The sequence below is a fragment of the Coloeus monedula genome (assembly GCF_965178545.1).
Source record: "Coloeus monedula genome assembly, chromosome: 21".
Classification (NCBI taxonomy): Eukaryota; Metazoa; Chordata; class Aves; order Passeriformes; family Corvidae; genus Coloeus; species Coloeus monedula.
The window spans coordinates 7,768,004-7,792,126 of record NC_138801.1 but is presented as its reverse complement, the minus strand read 5'-3'; the positions used below and the strand labels follow the sequence as shown (position 1 = coordinate 7,792,126).

Here is a 24,123-nt window from a genome sequence, read left to right as displayed (position 1 = left end):
GCTAACCAAACCCACCTCAGCAGGTTCACCAGGGCTGACCCCTGGTCCAGAGGTGAGACAAACTGATCCCTTCCTTCTTCAGCACAGGGAGGGGATCCAAACCCAGCTCGGTAGCTCAGGCAGCCCCAAACAAACCCAGTGCCACACATGAGAGCTTGACCTGGCTAAGCCTGTGCTTTCCCTCCTCTTCTTGTCATCTCCAGGCTTTCAGGAAGTGTTTGAAGAGCATATTTGAAAAATCCAGGTGCACCAAACAAGCTATCAACATCCTTTACCAAGAGGAGGAAGCTGGGTGGGGAATACAAGACATTTATGGATGGCTGAGAGCCCCAGCACCCAACAGAAGCCCTGGTTTGGGTCTTGTGGGGTCCAAAAAGCCCAGATGGTGACCAGGCATGACTAAGACCAAACTCACTCCCCAGATCTCTATCCCCTAATAAATGCATCATACATTACTATGACCTCTCTATATTTTTAATCAAAGAAGTTTCTGTAGTGTTTTGAGTGGTTACAACAAAGTGAGTGGATGTCCGAGTGCTCACCCAGGCAGTTTTGGAGGGAAAAACATGGACCATGGGGATTCCCACCTCTGCACCCAAGGAGTGGGCTGGGCACACCACCAGGATGAAAAATGAGAATAAATTACTTCTATCCAAACAGAGAGAAGTAACTTCTCCCCACAGCCCACAAAATCCCAGGAGAGAGAGGCAGAAAGGAAAGACAAACTGCTCCATTTCAGGGCAGAACCACACCTGAGATACCCCCTGCTAGTGATCCAAGGGCAGCTTAATTAGACTGGAAAAGAAGAGGAGTGCCCAGCACTGTGCTCAGAAGGACTCTGGCCACCACCACCTTCCCCACACAGGATTTTTTTGTCTCTTCTCAAATCCCAGTGCAAATTATCATGGTGACGATGTGGGTCCTTGTGCAGACAGCTCAGAAACCACTTGCAAAGCACCACATTCCCCTAAAGATTTTGCACCTGCTGCAAGATGAAGATAAATTCAAAGCCACTGGTGGAAACACTCAGCAAACAGCCCCTCCAAACGCACCGTGTCTCCTTTGAAATATCATTTCCTTGTGCATTTAATTACTCACTGCTTTGTACACTTTCCTTTGCCTGCCCAAAAGACAAGGAGGGGGGGAGAAGCCCAACAAAACTCTGGGCTCAATTCTTTTTAATATTGGCAGTAGTCCCTAAATTTAGGGGGGGGGGGGGGGGGAGAAGAAGAAAAAAAAAAAAAAAAGGTGTGTTCAGAACACGTATGGATTTACGAGCAACACAAATATCCCGTGTTCTCGGTAATATGCTGTTTCTAAATCAGGCTCATAAATACATGCTTGGGAGATTAGTCTATAAAAAAAAATAAACTTTAATTACCCCCTCTTTATCAGCACACAGCCCGTGGTGTTAACCATATGTGGGTGTTAAACGCCAAGTGCTTTGCAATCTTCCCCGCCCCCCGGGAGATAATAGCATCTCACGGAACGTTCCGTGGCCACTCGGATATGGAAATGTATTCCCAGCACCCGGGGAAGACAGGGCTGGGGAAGGCGAGCGGGAGAACAGCGAGTGCTGCAAGTGCTTAGCAACCCCCGCCGTGCTGAGCGGCGTGCGGAGCGCCCAGCACCCGGGCACAGCCAGCCCACCCTGGGGACAGCAGCACCCTGGGGACAGCCAGCCCACCCTGGGGACAGCCAGCCCACCCTGGGGACAGCAGCACCCGGGCACAGCCAGCCCACCCTGGGGACAGCAGCACCCTGGGGACAGCCAGCCCACCCTGGGGACAGCCAGCCCACCCTGGGGACAGCCAGCCCACCCTCGGGACAGCCAGCCCACCCTGGGGACAGCAGCACCGGGCACAAACAGCTCATCCTGGGGACAGCAGCACCCTGGGACAGCCAGCTCATCCTAGGGACAGCAGCACCCGGGGACAGCCAGCTCACCCTGGGGACAGCCAGCCCACCTTGGGGCACAGCCAGCCCATCCCCGGGACAGCAGCACCCTCGGGACACAGCAGCACCCCCGGGACACAGCAGCACCCCCGGGCACAGCCAGCCCACCCCAGCCCAGCTCACACCCCCGGGATGCTCCCGGAGCACGCCGGTGTTGCTGCCGTGTCAGAGGAATCGGGCTCCTAATGATCCGTCGTTATGTTCCAGCAGAGGTTCATTAACAGCATAGAGCAGCGTTTCCAGGACAGCCTCACACACAGACACATCTCAAGGTGTTTTACGAGGAGCAGATCATGTCCAATCAAAGCAAATGCCAATTAAGATGAGCAGCGGTGTTGGCAGGCGACTCTGGACATGGAGCACCCCTGCACGGGGAGCAGCACTGCCTGTGTCCCCTCTGCCCTGCAGCCTCCCCTTCCTCAGCGGGATGGGATGGGATGGGATGGGATGGGATGGGATGGGATGGGATGGGATGGGATGGGATGGGATGGGAGATCCTCCTTCGAGCCAGACACAGCTCTCCCACACCATGACCCCACTAAGCCTTCATGCAGTACCCAGCCCCAGAGCCAGCTCCTTCTAAAGGGGACGGCTGTGGGTGCAATGAGCCCCCCAGCAGGGCGTGAGAGCACAGGCAGGTGTTTCATCACACACGCTCTACACCACACCTGCTCCCAGCCTCTTCCTGAGGCATCTTCTCCATTGCAGTCCTGGACAAATCCCAAATGAAGGTGCCCACAGCTACAGCCCAGATCTGAGTCAGGGCTTGCGCACTGGGCAGTCTCCAGCCTCATCCCAGAGTCAGCAGGGTGTGGATCAGCCATGAAGTGGCAGCTCTGCTTCCCCTGTGTTGGGGGAGACCCCCGAGGAGACGCTCCAAGGAGGCAGAGGGTGCACAGAGGAAGGGATGGGGGAAAGGAGGAGGAAAGGCAGCCACGCTGTGCAGCAGAAGGGTGCGATCAGTCACTTCTGGATTTATAGAGGATTAGACCTTGCTAAGCACATGCTGAATCAGATTAATACTATTAACATTTATGAATTATCCTCTAGCAATTAGCCGAGACATCCTCCAGTACAGCACAGGGAGCTGCAGAAAAGGCAGCCCTGGGGTGGGGGTCGGGGGAGGAGGATGCCAAGGGGTGGCATGGGCACTGTGGGCAGGTTGGGGTTGGGCTGCTGGACCCCATAGCAAGGTCAAGAACTCATTGGCTGAGCTCCTGTGTGTCCCAGTGAGCTCTTGTGCTCCTCCAGCAGCCCGAGCCTCGGCTCTTAAGGTGCTCCTGGAGTTATAAAGCCTTATGTACTGAATAAATGTATTTGCTGCCTAATTATACAGCTGCTGCTGGTGCTCCCCCTTCGCTCTGAGACATTGTGCCTGCAGCAGGCAAATTCCAACCAAGAGGAGGAAGGGGGGAAAGGTAAAGCCTTGAAGGCTGGGCAAGGAATGAGGAGCTGAAGAGAGGGGGGAAAATGACCAAAGTGGCACAGGCTGAGATGCTGATCCACCAGCCCCATCACCACCTGGCAGATTCTCCTGCCCACGTATCTCAGACCTCCCCTGGCACAGCAAAGGGGAGAAGAATTTGTGCAAACCCAATTTGCTCTCTGGGCACTGTCACATTTTTTTTCATTTCTCTGGGCAGGGACAATTAAAATCAATGAAGTCAGTTTTGCTTTCATGTTCTCAGTGCTGAATTGGTTGAGATAAAATCACATTAAAGAAACAGTTACATATTTAAAGGTAGATATTGCCTGCACTGGAATTTTCTTTCATGAAAATCAATGAAAGCACTTCTCCTGGAATTAAGTCCTGATCTTTTTTTGTTCTACACTCCCAATGAGTCCCAATTTTACAATATACAAGCACAAAGGCAAATCTGAGTGGAAGGCTTCCTTTTAAGGAGAAGAGAAGCAATTTTCAATACAGTGTAGCAAAAACATTATTCCTACAGGAAAAAGGAAAAAGAAAGTAATCATTATCTATGAAATAGTTTGTGTTGAGTCACAGCCCAGGGAGGATTGTGCTCAGCGACTGGAGGGCTGGTCAGACAGATGAATTGATTTTAGAAACCAGCAGAGAGCAGTGACAGAGGCCAGGCTGCCGGGGAGGGCTCAGGACCTGGCAGGAGATATCCCAGGGGCTGGTGGCAAGAGATGCCCAAGGACTCAAGTTGCTCATCCTGGCTGGACCTTCACCACGCTGCCCATTGTCCCACTGCCTCCCTGCAGGCAGAGCTGGGATTGAGGAATTGGGCTGCTGTATCAAAAAAAACCCCAAAAAATAAAAGTCCCAAACCATCTTTTCCCTCCATCCATTATTTTTGGAACAGATGCAAACTGACAGAACAGGATGAGAATACAAATCTCTGCTCTGCAACAGCTCCCCAGGGTTGGGGCACATCCCTCCGTGCCTCAGTTTCCCCCCCAGCCAAGCATCACACAGGAACAAATGTGACATCCACCACCCTCTGCCTCCTTTCCTGCTCCAGCCAGGAGACAAATCCATCGTGCCACAGGAATCCACAACAAAACGCATCTTCATTTTCCAACCGGCACCAACCCTCGCCCTCCTCCTGTCTGCATCCAGCTCCGTGTTTATGTTCTGCTTCCTGGGAAACAAGAGGCTCGTTACCATGCGGAGGGCGACAGCAGAGCGATTAGTGAAATTTGTTACCCACATGCTCTGAACAAAATTAAATTAAAAGTGCTGCTTTGCTGTCAAGATAAGGGCCAAGCCGGAGAGATAATTTTTCACTCTCAAACACTCAATTACTCGCTGAGGCTGTATCAGATACAATCGGAAAATAAATAAATAAATAGGAAGACCCGCACTGCCTCCAGGAACAGATGTAAAAGCTTTTATCTCCAGCGCAGTCCAGGGAACTCAAAGAGCTTGCGGCCACCGCAGCTCCACCACCACTTTCCCTGCAGACCCTTGTGCTGCCCAGCTCCAGCTTCCAGCAGCTCAGTACCCCTGGCACAGGCAGGAGCATGAGTGCACCCCCCCACCTACAGCCACCAGCGATTCAGGGAGCAAAGAGGCAGCTGGAGCAACCCCAGCCCAGCTTCCCTGCACAACCGGAGTCCAGCAGGGACGGAGAGGGACTCCGAATGGGTTTCATGTGCTGTTGCAGTGCCTCATTGCTCTGCAGGCAAAACAAGCCATCAGGCAAAAGCACCACGTTTGTTTGCTCTCTGGAAAAGCAGCATCCATGACAGAGAGCAGGGAATGGTTGGGAATTAGCAGCATCCCCCACTGTCACACTGCCCTGGGCATCACAGTGTGAGCATGGCTGTGCTGCTGGGGTGCACCCTGGAGGGAGGCACCTTGGTGCTCTGGGGCATAAAGACAACATTTGTATCGTGAAGGCACCTCATCCCTGAGATGTGGGGATCTGCAGGTCGCATGGGAGCCGGGGTGTCCCCTCTGGGCTTTTCTTTCCTGGCCTCACAAAGAGCAGCACAGCTCCACGTGCCATGAAGCAGCTGGGTGTGCACCACCCAGACTGACCTGTCCGTCTGTCCCCGCAGGGAGCAGCTCTGTGTCCTTTCCTGAGGAATCCTAATGACTCTCTGTCCTTTCCTGAGGAATTCTGATGGCTCTGTGTCCCATCCTGAGGAATCCTAAGGGCTCTGTGTCCCCTCTTAAGGAATCCCAACCTGTCTGTGCCGTGGGCTGACCACACAAGGAGTGGATGGACACAGGGCTGTCAGGAAAGAAGCACCCCAAGTACAAACAGACAGCACCAGACACAGACAGACCCATTCTTCCTTCCTGTCACTGGAAGCAGCCCAAATTGACGTGTTTGTTTTATCACCTTTTGTTTCCCACTTGATTCCCAACTGCATCTCCCCCAGTCTGAAGGCAAATCAAGCCTAAGGCAGAGCAGGGGGGCAATTCCCTGAGGAGTATGGAAGAGTTGGGGGGGATGCCCTGCCTGCAGCATTCACTCAGCTCCAGCGAGGCCAGAGGCACCAGCAAAGAAAGCAGTACCCAAATTTCATTCTGCACTTCGTTTAGTTGCCCATGAAATAATAAGCGCCAGATGCCTCTGGAGATGGGAGAGGATCAAAGCAAAGCTTCCTCATATGTAGCAGACTCCGAATACCTAATATTGCCTTATAAAAGGCCTTGTTTTAAACACCAAATACAGAGGCAGATCAAAGCTCAGCTTCTCATTTCTCTAACAGCCCTCAGAAGGCTCCGCCAGCCAGCCCAGCACACACGCACACGGGGCTGACACCAATCCAAGGTACATAATTGAACTCTGCTAATTTGTCAAACCCATCACCGCGTGCTATGGAAACAGCCAGGTGCCTTGTTCACAGAGACCTCAGCCGAGGAACATCCCAAAGCCATGCCCTCCCTTCCCTGGGGTGCTGGGGAGCTTGAACAACAGCTGTGCATGAAAACAGAGTGGGGTATGTCCCCCCTTCCTCTTTTAACAGGTGATGCCAGGAGGGGTGAAGCGATCCCAGACCCAAGCGTGGGGCAGCAGGCTCAGGGTGGTGCAGCTCGAGCTAAAGCAGATACCAGAGACAGCTTGAGGAGCAGCAGGCAGCTGAGGACAGTCCATGGGACACCCCGGGTGGGTGGACACTGCACAGGGTGCCCTCCAGCACATCTCAACCATCACAAGAACAAAAGCAGCCCTCTGCCTTTGCAGCCCCTGCTCTGCTTTGTGTCTGGGTTTCCAGCAGCTCGGTACCTCACCTCGGCTTGATGGGGGAGCGACACCAGCCCCACACTCTGGGGTTTGTCAGCACTCATGGGGACCTCCTGGCAGGTCCCAGGGGCTCAGATACAGGGGCTCCCAGTAGGTCCCAGAGGCTCAGACAATGACTAGGGTGCAAGGGAGGGCAGAGGGTCTGTGGGTCTCCAAGACAAATGGGCTTGGCAAGGCTCAGCCCTTCGGAGGGTCCCCATATGACACCATCGCTTTCCCTGCCTCAGTTTCCCCCAACCCAGGAAGCTGAAGAGCGTCTGCTGCACATTTCTATGTTACAGAGCAGCTGCTCTGTGGTCTGAGAAAGCACAGGGAGGTGCAGGAGCCTTGCTTGTGCCTTCCCTCCAGCAAGGAGGGGCTCATTATACTCATGGAATCCTTAATGAGACGGGCAGAGAGCCTGATACAGCCTTCGAGTTAAAGTGCTGCTTCTTCCCCCCACATCTTTCACTGTTTGATCTCACCATCGGGCAGGTGCTGCCAGTGACCAGGGGAACTCGGGGCTGCACAGTCAGACCTGCAGCTGAATGTATTTTGCTGGGCACAAGGCAAACCTCACCCCAGAGCAAGAGGGATGGAGCAGGAGTGGGGTTTGTGCACAGGGCTCTGCCTCCTTGGTTTAGGGGGATTTTTGCTACTAATATTTTCCTCTCAAACTCAGAGTAGGATCCAACTGAACACATCCCACCCTGCTCCAGAGACAGGAACTAAGCATCAAAGCTTTGATATCGCCCTGATGGCCAGCGGGGGATGTGGATTCACATCTTTACAACACTGACAGGTTCTCTCTCACAGAGACTTCAGTGCTGGTGGAAGGTGTGATGACCGACAGCCCTGGAGACAAGAGCCATCTGTGCACCACAGGCAGCATGCAAGGAGCTGCCCACATTTCCTGGTACTCCCAGGGGAACGGGAAAGGGGAGAGCCAGCCCCCACAGCAAGCAGAGCCTTGGAGCGCGCAAACCTGTCGCAAACAGGTTGCAAGAAATTCTGATTTCTGGAAATCCTCAAGGAGTCAGTGCTGAGGGTGAGCAGGAAGGAGCAAACCAGCCATCCCTGGTCCCAGCTGAGGGTCCCTCCAGCCTCTGAGCACAGAGTTGTGCACAGCCTGACAGCCTCTCTCAGGACTTGTTTCGCTTGGAAAAGCAGTCCTGATTCCTGCTCCCTTGAGACTGCATGCCACTGGAGCAGAGCTCACTCTGATCTATCAAAGAGAAGTGGAGGGTGTGAGCACAGGCAGGGGACTGTGGCGAAGAGAAGGGATGTCTCACTGAAGATTTGGGTATGAACAGAGTACTTCTTGGCATAAGCCAGCAGTGCCTCTCCCAGCTCAAATCCCAGAGATGGGGCTGAGCCCAACAGCAAGGACCAAGATTCCACAGGAAGATCTCTGCTTTATTCCTCACACTCTACTCCCCTATAATTTCTCTGGAGACTTTCCAAAGACACAGTAACATCAGCGTAAGGGCATCCCACAGACCTAGAAGCTGGGAATGTGAGTGGTGCAGCGTGCTGGGACCACAAAAGGTGCTGTCTCTTACTTTTCCATGTATTCCTGCCCTGAAAACCAGGTACCAGTGGGTCTGCTGCTCCTGAGCAAGCAGAACAAGCTCTCCCTTGCTCAATACTGTCCTGTGCAAATGTGTCTCTAACATACCTTGCCAAAGCACAGCAGAACCTGCTGTCCTCCTTCTCCAGGAGACACAGGAGGCCACTAACCAAGCTCAGAGGAAAGCAGACCTGCACACCTCCTAAGTGGAAACTTCCCATCGCATCGTCTGGGATCAATGCCTTGACAGTACAAATAATTAGGCTCAATCCTGCAAAATCTTATCCGAGGAGAGAAACCCCAAGGAATCCCTCTCCTTGGACCTGATAACTATCTGAAGGCACCTGCAACGACACGCAAGCCTGGTGCAATCGATAGGGGAACATCTCTGTAAGAATTAACTGTATCTGACGACACATCCTTCTCTATTAGAGTTACGATCCTGTCCAATTATGGATCTTGGCTGAACTTGTAATTATGAGTTTGGAACTACGACTTCCCACTACGCTACTGCTTTGCTTCCATGAGGGAGAGGAGAGTCAATGAAAGGATAATGGAAAATTCCTTTCAAGGATGCAGCGATGGCCAAATTTATCTAGACAGGAGGGGAAGTACAATGGGGACTTTATGCAAGACAATTCCCTCAGTTAGCCCCCAGTGAACATGAACAAACCAGGTTCTCACAGCATTGCTCAAACACTGAGGCAGATCTAACAGCCAGCCCTGTGCGATGGCGCGAGGCAGCTCTGCCTCCTGTGTTCCCTTCAAACCCAGCCATCAAAGCTGCCCAGGTGAACAACAGCTTATTCACAGGGAAAGAAAGGAATTCTTCCCATTCATCTGTTCCTTTATACTTGCCCTACAAGGAAGCTTAAACCAACAACCAAAAACCAACACAGATGTCAATAAAAATATCTTTGTACCCGGCATCCAGTATGAGCTTTTTTCAAGAGACTGACAGAGCACTTGACCTCAAGGGGAATGGCATCAAGGCAGCCTTGCAAAGATTTATCTGCCTCTCATTAAAACACAGTTTTCCATACCTTCCCTGTGCCCTATCACCCCTTTCCCTGGTGAAAGCTGAAAACCCTCAAACTTCAGTGACTTTTCCAAAGTACCCAAGTGCTGTCACACCCTGCCCAGTATCCCTGAATAAGTCACTGAAAAAGCTGCTCCAGCACTTGGGATATTTGATCCCTGCACCAGCAGTGTTTTGGGACAGTTTCTTTTGTCCCTGTTTGCAACACAACCAATTCCTTCCTTCTGTCACACAGGCGCAAAGATGATCAGAGGGATGGAATGCCTTTCCTATGAGGAAAAGCTCAGAGAGTTGGGATTGCTCAGCCTGGAGAAGAGAAGGCTTAGGGGTGACTAAACTGCAGCCTTCCAGTACCTGAACAGAGCTGGAGAGGGACTTTGGAGAAGGGCATGGAATGACAGGACAAGGCAGAATGGCTTCAAACTGACAGAGGGCAGGGTTAGGAAGAATATGGGGAATAAATTCTCGGCTGTGAGGGTGGGCAGGCCCTGGCTCAGGTTGCCCAGAGAAGCTGCGGCTGCCCCATCCCTGGAAGAGTCCAAGGCCAGGTTGGACTGGGCTTAGAGCAACCTGGGATAGTGGAAGGTGTCCCTGCCCATGGCAGGGGGTGGAACGAGGCGAGCCTTAAGGTCCCTTCAAACCCAAACCGTTCTGGGATTCTGTCATTTTCCCCTGAGCGCAGCTGTGTTTGTACTGCAACAGGTAAGTAAGTCATGAATCCTCTCATCCTGTTCATCAAAAGCTCATTTTAAACACAGAGATGATTTTTTTTGGTTCTAAAACCAAAAAAGGAAAGAAAAAAAAACCCCACCCAAACATGTAAAATTGAAGGCCCAGCCTTTGGGCAGGAACAACTGCAGCACACCCCTGTGCATGCGTGAGTTTATTCCCATGTGCAAACCACCGAGCTGATCAGAGGTGTTGAGGTGATTTCACATTCAAATAAACGCACTGGAAGCATTTATGGGAATGGCTCATCATGGAAACAAATGGGGCTGTGTGCTGCTGCGGTGGGCACCAGCATCTATCTGGCTGCTGCGCTCTGCCGAGGCCCGGCTTCGTGCACAAAACAAATGGAGGGAGCAGACCCACTGTGCAATTTTTAAATTGCTTCCCAACGGAGTTATTTCCCGACAGTGATTTTTCAAACCCAGTAGCAGCAGCAGCAAAACTCGTCCTCTCCTCTACCAAACAGCTCGGGCTGAGAGTCCCAAACAAAACCGATCCGGCGTGATGTGACCAGAGGAAATGAGGACACTCATTTCAAACTGCAGATGATATTTCAGTTTCTCAGCTTCTCTAACTCACAAAAGAGCCTGAAGGGGCTTGGGTCTACAAATCCCTGCCCCAACCCTCATTTTGAATTTGTTCCTTTTAATTGCCTTTGTGCCAAGAGGAAGGCCGGGAAATTTTCATCCAACGGATGCTTTGCATGGGAAATAAAGGGCAGAAAACAGGAGTCTGGAGCAAGAAATTGCCAAGGTAACCATCCCTGACAGCTGCGCTGGTGCCAGGACAATGACAGACACAATCACTCCCTGCTGGTGCAGCTTTGGGGAAGTGCCAGGGCATGTGGAGGCTAACTGATATTAGAAACCATCAAAGAAACCCAGAACCTCAGCAACAACGCTGGGAAATGGGATTTATGGCTCCTGCATGGTGCTGCAGGACACAAACAGCACATCTTGGGATGTCCTTACTGCCACAGACTGGTGTGGCTGTCCTTCAGACTTGGGCAGTATTGGACACCACCACCCATGGGGACAGTCAAGGCGCTCAACCATTTCCTTTCCTCCGACACCAGTGTGCAGTCACAGCGTCCTTTCGTACCTTTGCTTCGCCTCCGGCTCCGATACTGCTCCGTGTAGAAGGTGAGCTGGGTTTCATCGTCTGCCTCGGAGCCAGAGTTGCCTTTGGCACGTCCAAACCCGATCCCACCTGCAGGCAATAGAGAGGAAAAAATCAACCCTGGCAGCTGGGATGCTCAGGAGCAGGTGGAGCCAGGAGCTCCTCAGCAGAGCTCAGGATCGGGCCAGCAACCCCCACTCCTTGCTAAGGTTCTTTGCTTGGGGTCACCAGTAGTGAGCAGGAACTTTTACCATTCATGGTTTCATCAAAAATCAAGACCCTACAGTGCCTATAGTGAGGTGGATGTAAGAAAACACTTTCTTACCCTCAGAAATAAAAACACAAATGTATTTCAAGGGACTTACAAAGAAAACTCCCGAGCATGGCAGCTGCTCTCCCCAAGGACACCTACACGGTGAAATGCAGTGAATTTCAGGCATTTGCTTCAAAGCAAACCCAGCAAGGACAAGTGGTACAAGGGGAATACAGCACTTGGGAGGCACCCAGGACCCGCCTGAGGGTCTTTCCTGCCCCTCAGCACCCAGTTTGGCCCATCTGCTCCCCCAGCTTGCTGTGGCAGCCAGCAGCACAACCCTGCAGTGGTCAGGACCGACAGGAGCAGGGCTGGCCCGTGGCTCACCCGGCCTCCTCCTCTCCGGATACGGTGTGGGATGCAGCAGGAACCCAGCTGGCTTCCTCCCCAGACCCACCAAGGAGCGATGGATGCTTAAAAGGCACCACAGACTCTAATTGGCAGAAGTCCTTCAATCTTTGCAGAGCTTAAAGCAAAGAGGCCTCTGGGGGGTTGACAGTGGCCCTTTAAACTGCCATTAAAATATTTTACTGTTTTTAAAAAATCTTTTATTCTAGGCAGAAGCACAATTTCCCCATTTCTTGGCAGAAGAACAGAAAATGAGCAGTGCCTTCTGCCCTCTGAAATCCTTAATCACAGTGATGAGAGGTGGCTGGCAGGAGCCAGCAGGACGCCAGGAGCTCGGCACGTGGCTCCTGCCCTGGCCATGCCCTGACCTGGCCGAGCAGTGCCCTCCAGGGCAGTCTCAGCAGCGGGGCAGGAAGAGGCCCTGCTGGCTCCTTTGCTCCTAGAAGCAGCAGGAAGGGTCAGTGCTTGCACACAGCAGCATTCAGTGCTTGGACAGCGGGGCTGGAGGGTTTAAAGACCCCAAACCATAACCCACCATCAGCCCCTCCTTAGCCACAAACACCACAAAAAACATCCAGTGCCATGATGCACCCACACCAAGGGGTTTGAAAGGCACAGCAGAGTGGTAAGGCCAGTAAGGCTTATTTGCAAGAGTGAGGAAAACCTTAATTAACCTGGGCTTCTAAGGCAGGCCCTTGGGCAACCAGCCAGGGCTGCAGCCCTGCTGCACATCCCCTTCTCACTGAGCAGGGGCTGCTGCAGTGGCCGGGGCTGGGGGGACAAACACCAGCTGTGGGAGGGTCCCCCCACTCCTGAGAGCTCAGCACAGCCCTCGCCCCTGCCCGGCAGAGGGACCTGGACGCTGCCTGTGCAGGTAGGACACGGCACGTCCCTCTGTCACCTTCCCACGCACCAGAGCTGGCCCCTTTTGCACAGGCAGATGGCTGGGGTGGACAGAGGCAGCGATGTGGCGCTCTCTGTGCTGTCAGAGCACACTGAGGTGACCAGGCAGCTGGCACAGGCAGCAGCTGCTCCGCCAGCCACCGGCCCAGCCCCCTCCGGCCGCTCCGCGTTTGTGTGCCGGCTGCGTCTCCGTGATGGATGGAGCTGACATGTTAAATTACTCAGGCTGGATGTCTTCAGAGAGCTGGTGACAGCGATATTGCATTTTCTGATTACCCAGCACTGAGCAGGATGTATAAATACAGGAGTTGGGAGACCCAGCGCAGGTCCCCCGCCCGCAGCGGAAACGTCTCCTCTGACCCAACATGCAGTGCCAGAGGTCGGCCAGGAAACACCAGCCTGGGGCACGCACACAGCTGCCAGGGATGTGCTTTTACACCTTCGTGCCATCCAGGATGCTGGAGCACATCTTGGTGGTGGTGCTGAGGATCTTAGGGCCCAGCTGAAACAACCTGGAGGACGCAGGGACACTAATCCTCAAGTAATCCTGCCATGAACCTGATCTCATGTTTAACTGGCCCCAAAATCTGATCGAATCAGCCCAGTGAGACATTTACAAGTGGGGAGATGCCTCCTCTTCCAGATCCATAACCAGTCTTGGTCACAGGCTGCTCACTAGGGCATGGGGCTGACGATAATCACGATGGGGCCGAGGACACTCATGGCAGAGAGCACCCATGTGCAATTACTGATGAACAAGGACAGCACCCAGATAAAGCTAAGCAGTCCTGCCTGGTCAGCATTCCCTTTTCTCCAGAAACAGGGAGAAAACCACCAAGTATCAGAAAACAAAAAGATCCTAATCACTGCCATCGGTTACAAATTGGAATAAGATGCTTAAAAGGCAGAGAACAGGGGAACAGCAGCTTCTCAGAGCTGGGTACCTGTAATGCACTGGCAACTCTCTCCAGCAGCTCCCACAGGGACGTACACCCTCTTTACACCCAGTTTACTCCTGCTTTTGAGACTGGAGAAAAACAGAGCTCCTCTTCCTCACCCCCCATCTTCTGCCCAGCTCATTCGCCAGGCAGTGGGGCAGGAGGCAGGCAGGGAAGGGGAGCTCAAGGAAGATGCTCTTGTTTCTAATCCTGTTTGCAGATTTACAAGCTCGTTAATCCCTTCAAATAGATCTCAGCTCAGCCAGGCGCCAGGGTAGGGCGCTTGTTCCGAGTGCAGCATTAATTTAGTGGGGAGCAAGGCGGGGTGCCAAGGCAAACACCTCGTTATTGTGCAATTAAAGATGGTCCCGTTAATGCTGAGTGGGGATAAAGAAATAAAATTCAGGAATCAGATTTATCCCCAAAGACTTTTTGTCAGCTGAAGCCATGTGTATGTTTTTAAAAGTGAGGTTTTTGTCATTACAGAGGAAATAAAAAGCAAACATGACATTTTTAATCCTTTCCCCGAAGCCAGAAGGTCACAGAATATCTCAAGGAAAGAACTATAGACGTAAAAGGAATCAAAACAGAGTTAAAATAAAGAAATAAGTGACAGCAGCTATTTGGATAACTCCTATCTGAGACCAAGCTGACCTCAGACACTTAATCCCTCCAAGTTGGATGTTATAATAGAAGTGGGAGCTTGGTTTTGTCCCCAGCAGTGCCACCTTGGGTGACATCTTTGTGCATCCCTCTGCCCTGCAGCCACTATCAATGGAAAAAGGATTTTCTGCATCTTTTTCCTCCAGAAAAAGGCAAACACCTGTACATATCACAGAATTCAAGACCCACCATTTCTCTCATCGACCATGTTGGGTTCACCCCACTCCATGCTCACTCACCCCAGGCAATGCTGCCTGCTGGGTGTTCAGCAAGCCCCTCTGCTCCCAGGCTTCCCAGTAAAAACTGGATGAGGAATGCCCTCCCCAGCACAGCAGCAAGGTCCATGCACTAAGAGCTGGCAGGGCAATGCAATTAGCAAAGTGGAAATTTTCAGTTTAATTAATTTAACCCCGAGAAGAGCACCAGACAACTGGAAAAAAAAAAAGAAAAACCCAACCCAAATGTGGTCAGAGAAAGGTAAATTAGATGCAGATTTAAGGAGGAAGAAAAACAATACACAAACGTTTTCTTCTGAAACTTACCCAGTCAACCTCCCCCTCCCCCCCAAAAAAAAAAAAAACAAGCCAACAACAAACAAACAGAATAAAGATAAAACGCCCTTTAAAACTAAGTGCCTTGTGGCAGGGGTATGTTCACACATACTGGCTTCACCTGAGGAAAACTCTTCCTCCTCAGTGATCTCCCTTTTCCTTCTGTCTCTACCCAGAACACCCCACCAGTGCAGGCGGTGCAACAACCAGGTGACAGCTCCACTGTGAAAAACTGGGACCATGCTGATCCCAGACAGCAGCCCTTGCACAGCCTGAAGGGTTTTATTTCACCAAGGACCAACTCAAAGAGCTGGACGTGATGTTTTGACTTGGGTGCAGTGAAAGGTCCCAGGTGAACCCCAGAAAAGCCTCACCAGCAAAATGCTCCACAGGTACCACAGGACAGTCAGAAAGGGCAAGGTGGAAGCAGAGGTGTCCTGGCAAAAGCAGGGACCATGGATGAGCCCAGCTGAGCCTCAGCTCTCCTCCCTCAGGGAGCTTTGGGTAACTCAGGGCACAGCCAAGACCTCCAAACCACGGGAACCGCAGCCCCAGTAAGCAGCACAGCCCGATGAACAGCACATCCTGTCTCAAGGGAAGGACCATTATGGGTTAGTTCTTCCCAAATCCAGAGTGTTTTTAAAGCCCTGCCCCAGGAGAGGGCACCAGACCCCCTCTCTGCGCACACCGGCCACCCCCGAGGCCACCTCCCAGCCCCGGGGCTGGGCACACAGGATGGTCCATCAGCCAAAGCCACACCCTCAGTCCCTGCCCCGCTGCCTCTCCCCGGGGCATCGCTGCCCGGTTCTGGGGCAGCCAGGTTGGGATGCTCCGGGGCTGCATTTCAGGATCAATAAACACTCTGGAATGCAGCATCCTTCCCTCCGGTGCTGCCAGCCCCCAGCGGAGACCTCTTCCTTCCAGCCCACCCCTCCCACACTCGGCTCTCTCCATCCTCGCTCTCCCTCAATTATTTATAAGCTCTGAATGTGCTTCACTCCATAGAAGTGCTTAGGGAGAAAGGTTGTATGAAAGAGGCATTAGACGAAATAAAGTTATATGGCACAGTAAATAGAGAGGGTGCTGTGGTTTGGTGGGTTTTTTTAAAGTCGATCTACTTGGGAGAACAGCACCTTTCCCAGCGCTGCTGGAAACACTCAGGGCAGAATCAGATTTAATGAGGAGCGATGGGCAGCAGCTTAAGCACACTCAGAGCAGAGAAGCGAAGCAAGGCAAAGTTTATCCCAGATTTGTTTCCCTTGGACTGAGGGTTGGGTTGTTCTCTGGCTTGGATGGTTTATCCCACCCTTCTGAAGGAGTAGCACTCAGAAACCCTTTCAGAGCCTTTCCGAAGAGGAGGAAATCCTTCTGCTGTGTGCAGTTCCTGCAGGGACAGCACTCCAGCTGTAGGGCTTTGATGAGGTTAAACATTAATTAAATCAAACCACAAGAAAATAATTACACACATGCATCCATCAGGCTGACTTGTCACTACCCAGAAACAAAGTTGGATGCAAACTCCATCAGCAGAACTGTCACGCGGCCGTTAGGAGGAAATGAATGTATCCCAAATGGACAATTTCATTTAGGGGGAGGAAAAAAAAGTCTTGTGGATTGCAATGGATTAATGAGGCAAAGAGTTTATGTTTGCAATTGGATGGAAAATGTAAACATCCTGAGTTGTGGTATCATTCTTTACCCTGGAGGGCTGTTCGCACTCCAGCCACTCGCCTGCCGGAGGCACAGGTAACCACAGGCTGTGAAAACAAAACCTCTGGCACAGGAGAGGCCAGGGAATGGGCAGGGAAAGGCATGGATCAGCTCAGCAGCAGCACCCAGCCACCACCTCTACAAGCAAAAAAGACAAATTAAGAGGAAAAGAGGATGGGTGGGATGGGGCTGTGGGGAGCGAGGTCTCCACTGGAGATGTTGGGACTGCCTGGCTTTTTGGGGATTTCTGACCACTGAGAGCTTGAAATCTCTTTTTTAGGGTGTGCTGGTGAGGGATGCCTGTGGCTGGGGACACTGGGAGTCAGAGTTCCCTCCTGAAGCCCTCAGGGTACATTCTACCTCGGGCTCCTCATTGCTCACTGGGTACAAAGCAATCGCATGTTCTCATACTGAGGAAACCAGTGGGGAGAGATGGAGAGAGACCAAGGATGCTCTTGTCCTGATATCCACTGACTGTTCCCGTGGTCACTAACATGCAGAGGAATCCTGGGGAGGTGGGAAATGCGGTGGGGGTGTCTCCAGAGACTGGGGACAGGCTGGGCTGGCTCGGGGCCACGCTGTGCTCCCACACAGCCAGAGGCTCTGCCTGCAGCTGGGGACTGTGTCTCCTCCGAAGCTCAGCTGCAAGGATTAACTGACTTGTTCCATTAGTGACCAAAAAGCCTCTTACCTTCAGGCAGTTCAAAAATGAAATAAAAACACACCAAAAAAAAAATGAGGCTGGAGCAGGGAATCAGGGAAACTTTCCCTGACAGTCCCCATGGACCCCAGAGCACCCACGCCCACACTAAAATCCAGAGACATATATTTGAATAACTACTAGAAAACAAACCAAATAATTTAAACCAGTTAAAGAGTCAGAACATTTTCTTCACACTGAGTAAATAATTTATGGGCAAAGCTATAATAAAAAAAAGTCCTCTCCAGGCCTGTATCACAGGAAAATGTATCAGGAATAAAAGATCACATTTCAGACTCATAAATAAATGAAAAACAAAACCAACAGTAAACAGAAAGAAAAGCATTTCCTTCCCAGCTCCCAGAGCTGACACAAAGACCCTCAGTGCACTGGGCAGATCATGGCCAAGGGACCTTCATCCCCATCATCCCTGAAGGGATCTGCTGTCTCCTCCTCCTCCACAGATGGAAATCTGGACCCAAACCCTTGGCACAGCCTTTAGCGTGGTACAGCCTTTTTGTGGTACAGCCTTTAGATCCATGAATGCTGCTCCCACCCTCTGTGTAGCTCCTAAAGCCCCTAAGCACTGGGAAAGCGGAAAGAAGAGAGGTTCCAGTGATGTGAGTTACAGCCAAAATGAATTTCACCCCTTCATGCAACGAAAACTTGACACGAAACTGTGATTCACTCCCACCTCAGTTAGCTGGGGCAGCTGACAGGGACTCTGGGCTTGCAGCAGAATCCCTTGGAGGGGACACGACGTGACACAACTCACGGGCACCTCCACCAGACCACCCAGCGGATGCTGCATGGGGTTTGTCCCTCTCTCACCCCACCACAGAGGAGCTCTGGTGTCCCCACGCCCAGCAGCGAGGGTGAGGAGGCTCCCACCTTCCTCCCCAGCCAAGTTCCTCTGGCCATGGCCACCTACCTCGGGGCCGGCTGCGGCGTTTCCGTCTGCCCACGGAGGTGCTGCGCAGCGCGGGCTGCAGCTGCCCGATCTCGATGGGCGTGTTGGTGCGGAAGCTCTCCTTGAACTTCTGCATCAGGGACTCCACCGTCTCCTGCGTCACCTCGGGAGCTGCAACACCAGCAGAGGGGCTGTGGTTAGAAAAGAGCTGGGTCACCGTGTCCCCGCTGCCCATAAAATCCTTTCCTTGTGTAAGCCGGAGTCGAGTCCTGGGGCAGGAGCTCTGCCAACACCCTCCGGGGTCACCCAGGGACCCATCCAGCACTTTTCTGATCGTACCAAAGCCACAGAAACTAGAAAATTACGAGTTTACAGAAATTGCCTTTTCTACCCTGCTTTCCAGCATTTTGGATTATTCCTTGCCTCTCCCCCATGTGCTCTTGAAAGCATCATGTCCTTACCCAAGTTACAGCCTGAAAGGTTCAAATCATACAACAGGGCACCGAGCTGGCTTTGGGTCGGGTTTAACTCTACACCAGAAGCTCAGAATTGAACCCAAACCTCGGCAGTCTTTTAGGGCAGCAGGAACTCCCCAACAGGTGAGTTTGGGCTTATGGAAGGATGGGAAGGCTGGGGTGGGAGTCAGGCAAAATGCAGCTGGCCCAGGAATGCTCTGAGCAGCAGCAGGATTCCTTGGGGTCTCCCAGAGGCTGCACTCACGTGCTTGGATGCAGCACCTGAGGTCAGGAAACAACTTCCTGCAATGCCCCACGGCATGTGCCACATCATGCTGACATTTAAGCAACTCCTCTCCTTGCTCTCACACCCCCTCAATTCTGTAATGCCACAAAATTCCCCCAGAACTTCCGATGAAGCTCCCTACCCACCTGCACAAGGGGCAGTACCAGGAAACCATGAAACCACCCACAAAAAGCAAAGATGAGATTTGGGATCAAAAGGCCCGTCCTGCAGGACATGGAGGTCTCCCAGGTGCAACACTGGTTCGGCCTCTGTCAGCTCCTTAAATAAACCCATTAGCAGAACATAACCTGTGTCCTATGTCCATTTCCGGAGTCACAAAGTCTCCTCAAGGTGCTGCAGAAGCTCTTCCTGCCTGCAGCATGGCTGTGTGGAGATGGCAGGGATCCCAGGTCCTACAGCCACCCCATACCCACTTGCAGAAGGGATAAGTGAGCACCCTGGAGCTCCCAGGCTGCCAGGAACTATGGGCTGGTGTAGCACCCCACAGCTCCTGGATCCAGAGACATCAGACGTGCACAATGCTCCTCAGGCACCCAGCAAGCTCAGGATACAGAACTGCTCTGCACCACGGACACCAATTCCCTTCCCAGTGTGGTGCAGGGAATTTAGAGCTCAGCTGGAACAGAAGCTGGCTGTGCAGGATGAGGATTTGCAGTTCTAGGCAAGGATTTCACCTAAACACGGAGTCTGCAGCAGACTGCCCAACATCCAGCCATGCTGCAGGCAGCAGAGAGCCCTCAGCACCCAGTGCCACACCAGGCCATGGAGCAGGTCCTCTCCCTTCTCCCTAAATCCCACAGGTGATGAGGTGATGTCCTCAGCCTCCCCAGGGTGCTTTCCTACCCCTCTGGGCTCCAGAAATGGATCTGAAATCTGCTGGGGCCATTGGGAGAGGGAGAACCAGAGAGCAGATCAGGAGGGCTCGGGAAGGGATCCCACAACCCAGCACTGCCGTACTGCAAGACAGAGGGAGAGCATCCATCCATCCAGCCACACCAGGCAACAGAGAAACAAGGGTCAAACCCCCTGCCTGAGCTCAGCACCAACAGTGGGAACCATTTCAGGAAAGCTCCAGAAAGGGAGGGAGCTAAGGGACCAGCTGTGTTACACCTTTGAATTTTCCAGTACCAGGCTCCCCCTGGAACCACAGATCAAAGACAGAGCTCCCCAAAGCCCCCGACATTTACAGCAGGTGCAGCCGAATCCTGCAGTGTCAGATGCCCCAGCAGGCAGCATCATGTGAAGAAAAAATATATCCAGAGCAGGGAAAGGTCTCCAAAGAGCATCCAGTCCCATCCCCACAGCACACATCCCACCCGAGGTGCCAGGGAAGGATGCTGTGGCAGCACCGGGGTGGCTCAGCCTCCTGCTGCCGTGTTCGCAGGGGGAAGCCCAACCCCGCAGCTCCCTCGCCCGGGAGCACGTGTGGCAGGGCCTCCCCTGAACAGATGGAGAGTTATCCAGACCTTGGGGCTGTGTGATACAGGACTCAACGGAGGTGGAGCAGGGAGCTCTGGAGTGGCTCGCACAGCTGAGGCTTATTTACCGAAAGGAGGCCAGGAGGAGAGCACGGAGGGAGGAGGAGGAGGAGGAGGGGACCATGCCTGCAGCGAGCAGCGAGGTCACAGCAGTCTCATGGCCCCTGCTTGGCTGATGGGACCGTGGTGATTGTACCCATCTGGCCACCACGCTGGCACAGCCACCCCACGGCAGCTGCTCCCCCGCCTGTCAGTGGAGCAAGCGCCAAGAGGGGGGCAGTGGGGAGGAAGGGGGGTCCCTTGGCCACAGGCTGTTTGGGATGATGCTGCAAATACTGCAGGAATTGGGAGCAAGGAACTGGTGCATCTCACTGCTCTGCACAGCTCAGGTGTGCCAGCACATCGTTGGCTTCTCTGTGCCCCTGAGCTCAGGGGTTTGGAGAAAGGAAATGGGAAAGGGAAGCAGGAGGGATGAGAGAAAAGTAAAGCAGGGGGGAAAAAGAAGAAAAAAAAAAGGGAAGGGAAGGGAAGGGAAGGGAAGGGAAGGGAAGGGAAGGGAAGGGAAGGGAAGGGAAGGGAAGGGAAGGGAAGGGAAGGGAAGGGAAAATTAAAAAAAAAGAGAAAGTGGGGAAAATGAGAAATGAGAAAAGACCCTTGTTGACATGATCTCAGCAGGCGGAGTTTGGCATGGGTGGACAGCACAGAGAAAACCCTCAGTGACAAATGAAAGATAGCAGAGCTTCAACTGTGTGAGCATGAGGGGTGAAGGATGAAGGGAGAGCCCTTCATGCACTGCCAGCAGTGCCAAAAGAGAGAGAGAAGAGACCACTGCACCATAACAGAATGAGACAGCACTTGCTGGGCTGTTCAGCGCATCCACGAGAGACAGTCCACTGCAAACAAAACTGCTATCTGGGCCTTCCCACAGCAGCCCTCGGAGGTTTTAAGTGGTCAGAAAAGGATGAGAAGAAGCACTACTGTGGGGTAGACAGTGGCCTTAGTAACTTGCTTTAACTACAGGCCAGCCGTGAATCGGTCAGGCGGTCGGATTAGATGATCCTTGTAGATCACGTCCAACTGAACTATTCTAATCTACACACTCCTGCAAGCCCCCGTGGGCTGCCTGTGTCACACACGGGCTCAGCCAGCTGCTCCTGGCACCTCCACAGCACCCACACGCTGCTCCCCTCCCCGGCACGACACAGCCACATCGGCAGTGCCCAGGCACCAGCTCCTCCCAGCGCTGGCCAAACGTGACACATCTCAGAGGCGACAGGACTGTCCTCCCCTCGAGCAGAGCTTGCCAAACGCCTTCTCTCCCCTCCTCGGTTTCCAGGATAAATCCCCCCGGGCTACTGAGCTCACATCTTCGTCACCGCGCTGAGAGATTCTCCAGCCTGGCAGAGGTGGTGAGATCCACCCCGAGATTTGGCACAACACTACCATCTCCATCTCCCCCTGTTCCACAGCCAAGCCTTCAGCAGCACAACCACGCCAGGAGCAGGCTGGAGCAGGGGAATCACGAGGCTCTCCGGCCTCCACAAAGTCAGCTTCCCTCTCCAGCAGCTCTTTGAGGACACAGCTGAAGGTCACCCTACCTTTGCAAAGCACAGCACACATTCCTGACGAACACCTCCCTCCTGTCCACCCCCATATTCTATTTGAAAAGCCATTTGCTCTCCTTATGGCTCCCCTATTCATGTGTGCATCTCCCACAAAACAATTCCTACCCCGAGCCGTTCTCTCCTCCTTCCTTTCTGCTGGCACAAATTGCAGTGGGAAAATATGTTGTTTGGCTTAAAAATTACAACAACAACAACAAAAAAAGTAGTCATCAACTGAACAATATGAGCAATGTTTGGGTAAAAATACATTGCAATGGAGATGGGAAGCAGCAGCTTTCTTTCCAGCCTTTGCAGGGCTCCCAGCACAGCCAGGAGAGCTGCAGCCTCCCAGACTCACAGGATGGGTGTGGGGGGCTGTTCTGGGGAGATGCCACAACAAGGATCTCACCATCCCCAGAGGGATTCCCCATATCAGAGTCCCAGACCTGGATCAGTGCAACCACCCACAAATCCTCTTTGAGAGATGAACTATTTGTGACCCCCCACCAGTTGCCCTTGGATGCTGTCTCCAAGACATTCTCAAGGCACTACAAAACCCTTTGACTATGCAACCTGTTCCCAGCCAGCAAAGTCAGGCAGTGATGGAAATACCCCACAGCTCTTGGAAAAAAGCTCTCAGCTTTGCTGAGGTGTTTTAGTCTTCAGACATGGCCTTGAGGACCCCGGTGGAGCAGCTTCTCCCCAAACCAGGCTCAAACCCGGTTCTGCCATTGGGTGGTGGGAGAGCTGAGTAGTCCTACAGCTTGGGGTTTGCATCTTATTAAAACAGAATGGTGAGGTTTAAGGTCTGCAAAGGTGCCAGCTTCCTGAGCCTCGAAGACTTTGGTGTCTGGCTTAAAGGTTCTTTTCCTGGAGACACAACCATCCCTGCTCTCTTCACAGAACACTTGCACTCCCGCAGCTGCAGGAAGGCAACTGGCAAGGCAATGGCAGCTTCTATCAGAGCTTCCCATGTGAGGGATGGACTAAAACATATTTCTATAAAATACAGCTTTTTAAGTATGTGGCTTTCCCATCCTTCTCTCTGATTTCTGGCTGTCAGAAGGCAAGTTATCGATCCCTCAGTATTAACAGTGGCCACAACGCTCCCAGAGTTTTAGGGAGAGGAATAACTCCAGAGCATCTCAAGAGCTGCTCGACTGAGCTTTCTGCAACAAGACAAACTCAATCAAGGATTAAATGGGAAAAGTTTGGGTGCAATTAGAAGTCAAGGTCAGGGGAGTTTTTACCTCCTGACCTGCATGGCCACTTGTAGGATGCAGCCCCCTCACCTCAGACACTGGCTCTTCTCGAAGACTCTCCTGCCCTTTCACTGACTACTTCCAGTATCTTTCAAATAATCTGCTTTTTCTAGGTACAGGCCCAGGGACTCTCCTGGGAACCCCTGACGTGGGCTCTAAAGGTCTAATACATCATCACGTCCCCAGCACGCCAGGGGAACACCAGGCACGTGCAACACAGTTTAATAATGCTATAATTGTTTCCTCCAAATCAACCCCCTGATATTCAGCAAGCTCATTTTGATGTTTCTAGATCAATATTTCAGAAATTTCTGTTCTACAAAGTATTTCAAGAAATTGACTTTCCGATCCTGTTTGGAACGAGCATACATTTCACAATACTGGAAGTTTTCCACATGGTGGAAACCCTGATTTCTCACCAGCTCTAAATAATGGGTGTTTGTTGCTTTTTGAAGCATGAAATAACTAAGGGTGTTTGTTCTGAGACTGGGATGTGGACTGATTTTACAGTGCCACCCTGAAGGTACCGAGCTCCACAAAGCACAGAGCTTTAGCAGCATAAAATTAGGTAATTACACTGATGCTGATGTGATGACAGTGGGAGAGATTTGTACAACAGCTTCGCAGGTACTCAGAGGAAAACACAACTGGAGAGCGACATCCTGCCACAGAGCACAGGGAGTATGGCAAAGGCAGGAGGAACACTGGGAACTTCACTTCTCCGTGTGTTTCTCCAGCCACCAAACCTCTCTGGAGCAGGACAGCCTGTCCCCTTTGGTCCCCTGACCTCCAGCAGTCCATGGCAAATGCCACGTGCAGCCACTGTGTCCAAGAAACATGGGAAAGCTGCTGGTTGCATTAC

At 52.4% G+C, this 24,123-nt stretch overlaps 1 protein-coding gene across 1 annotated transcript in view; it reads right to left on the bottom strand.

Moving 5' to 3' along the window:
• The window catches only part of ASTN2 (astrotactin 2), a gene marked incomplete at both ends in the record, with an annotated part of 317,285 nt that overhangs the window by 203,064 nt on the left and 90,098 nt on the right, over positions 1–24,123 (bottom strand). Inside the window, 2 exons of the mRNA XM_082295214.1 lie at positions 11,102–11,209; positions 18,177–18,326. Coding sequence (XP_082151340.1) covers positions 11,102–11,209; positions 18,177–18,326 — 258 coding nt within the window. The remainder of the gene's footprint in view (positions 1–11,101; positions 11,210–18,176; positions 18,327–24,123) is intronic.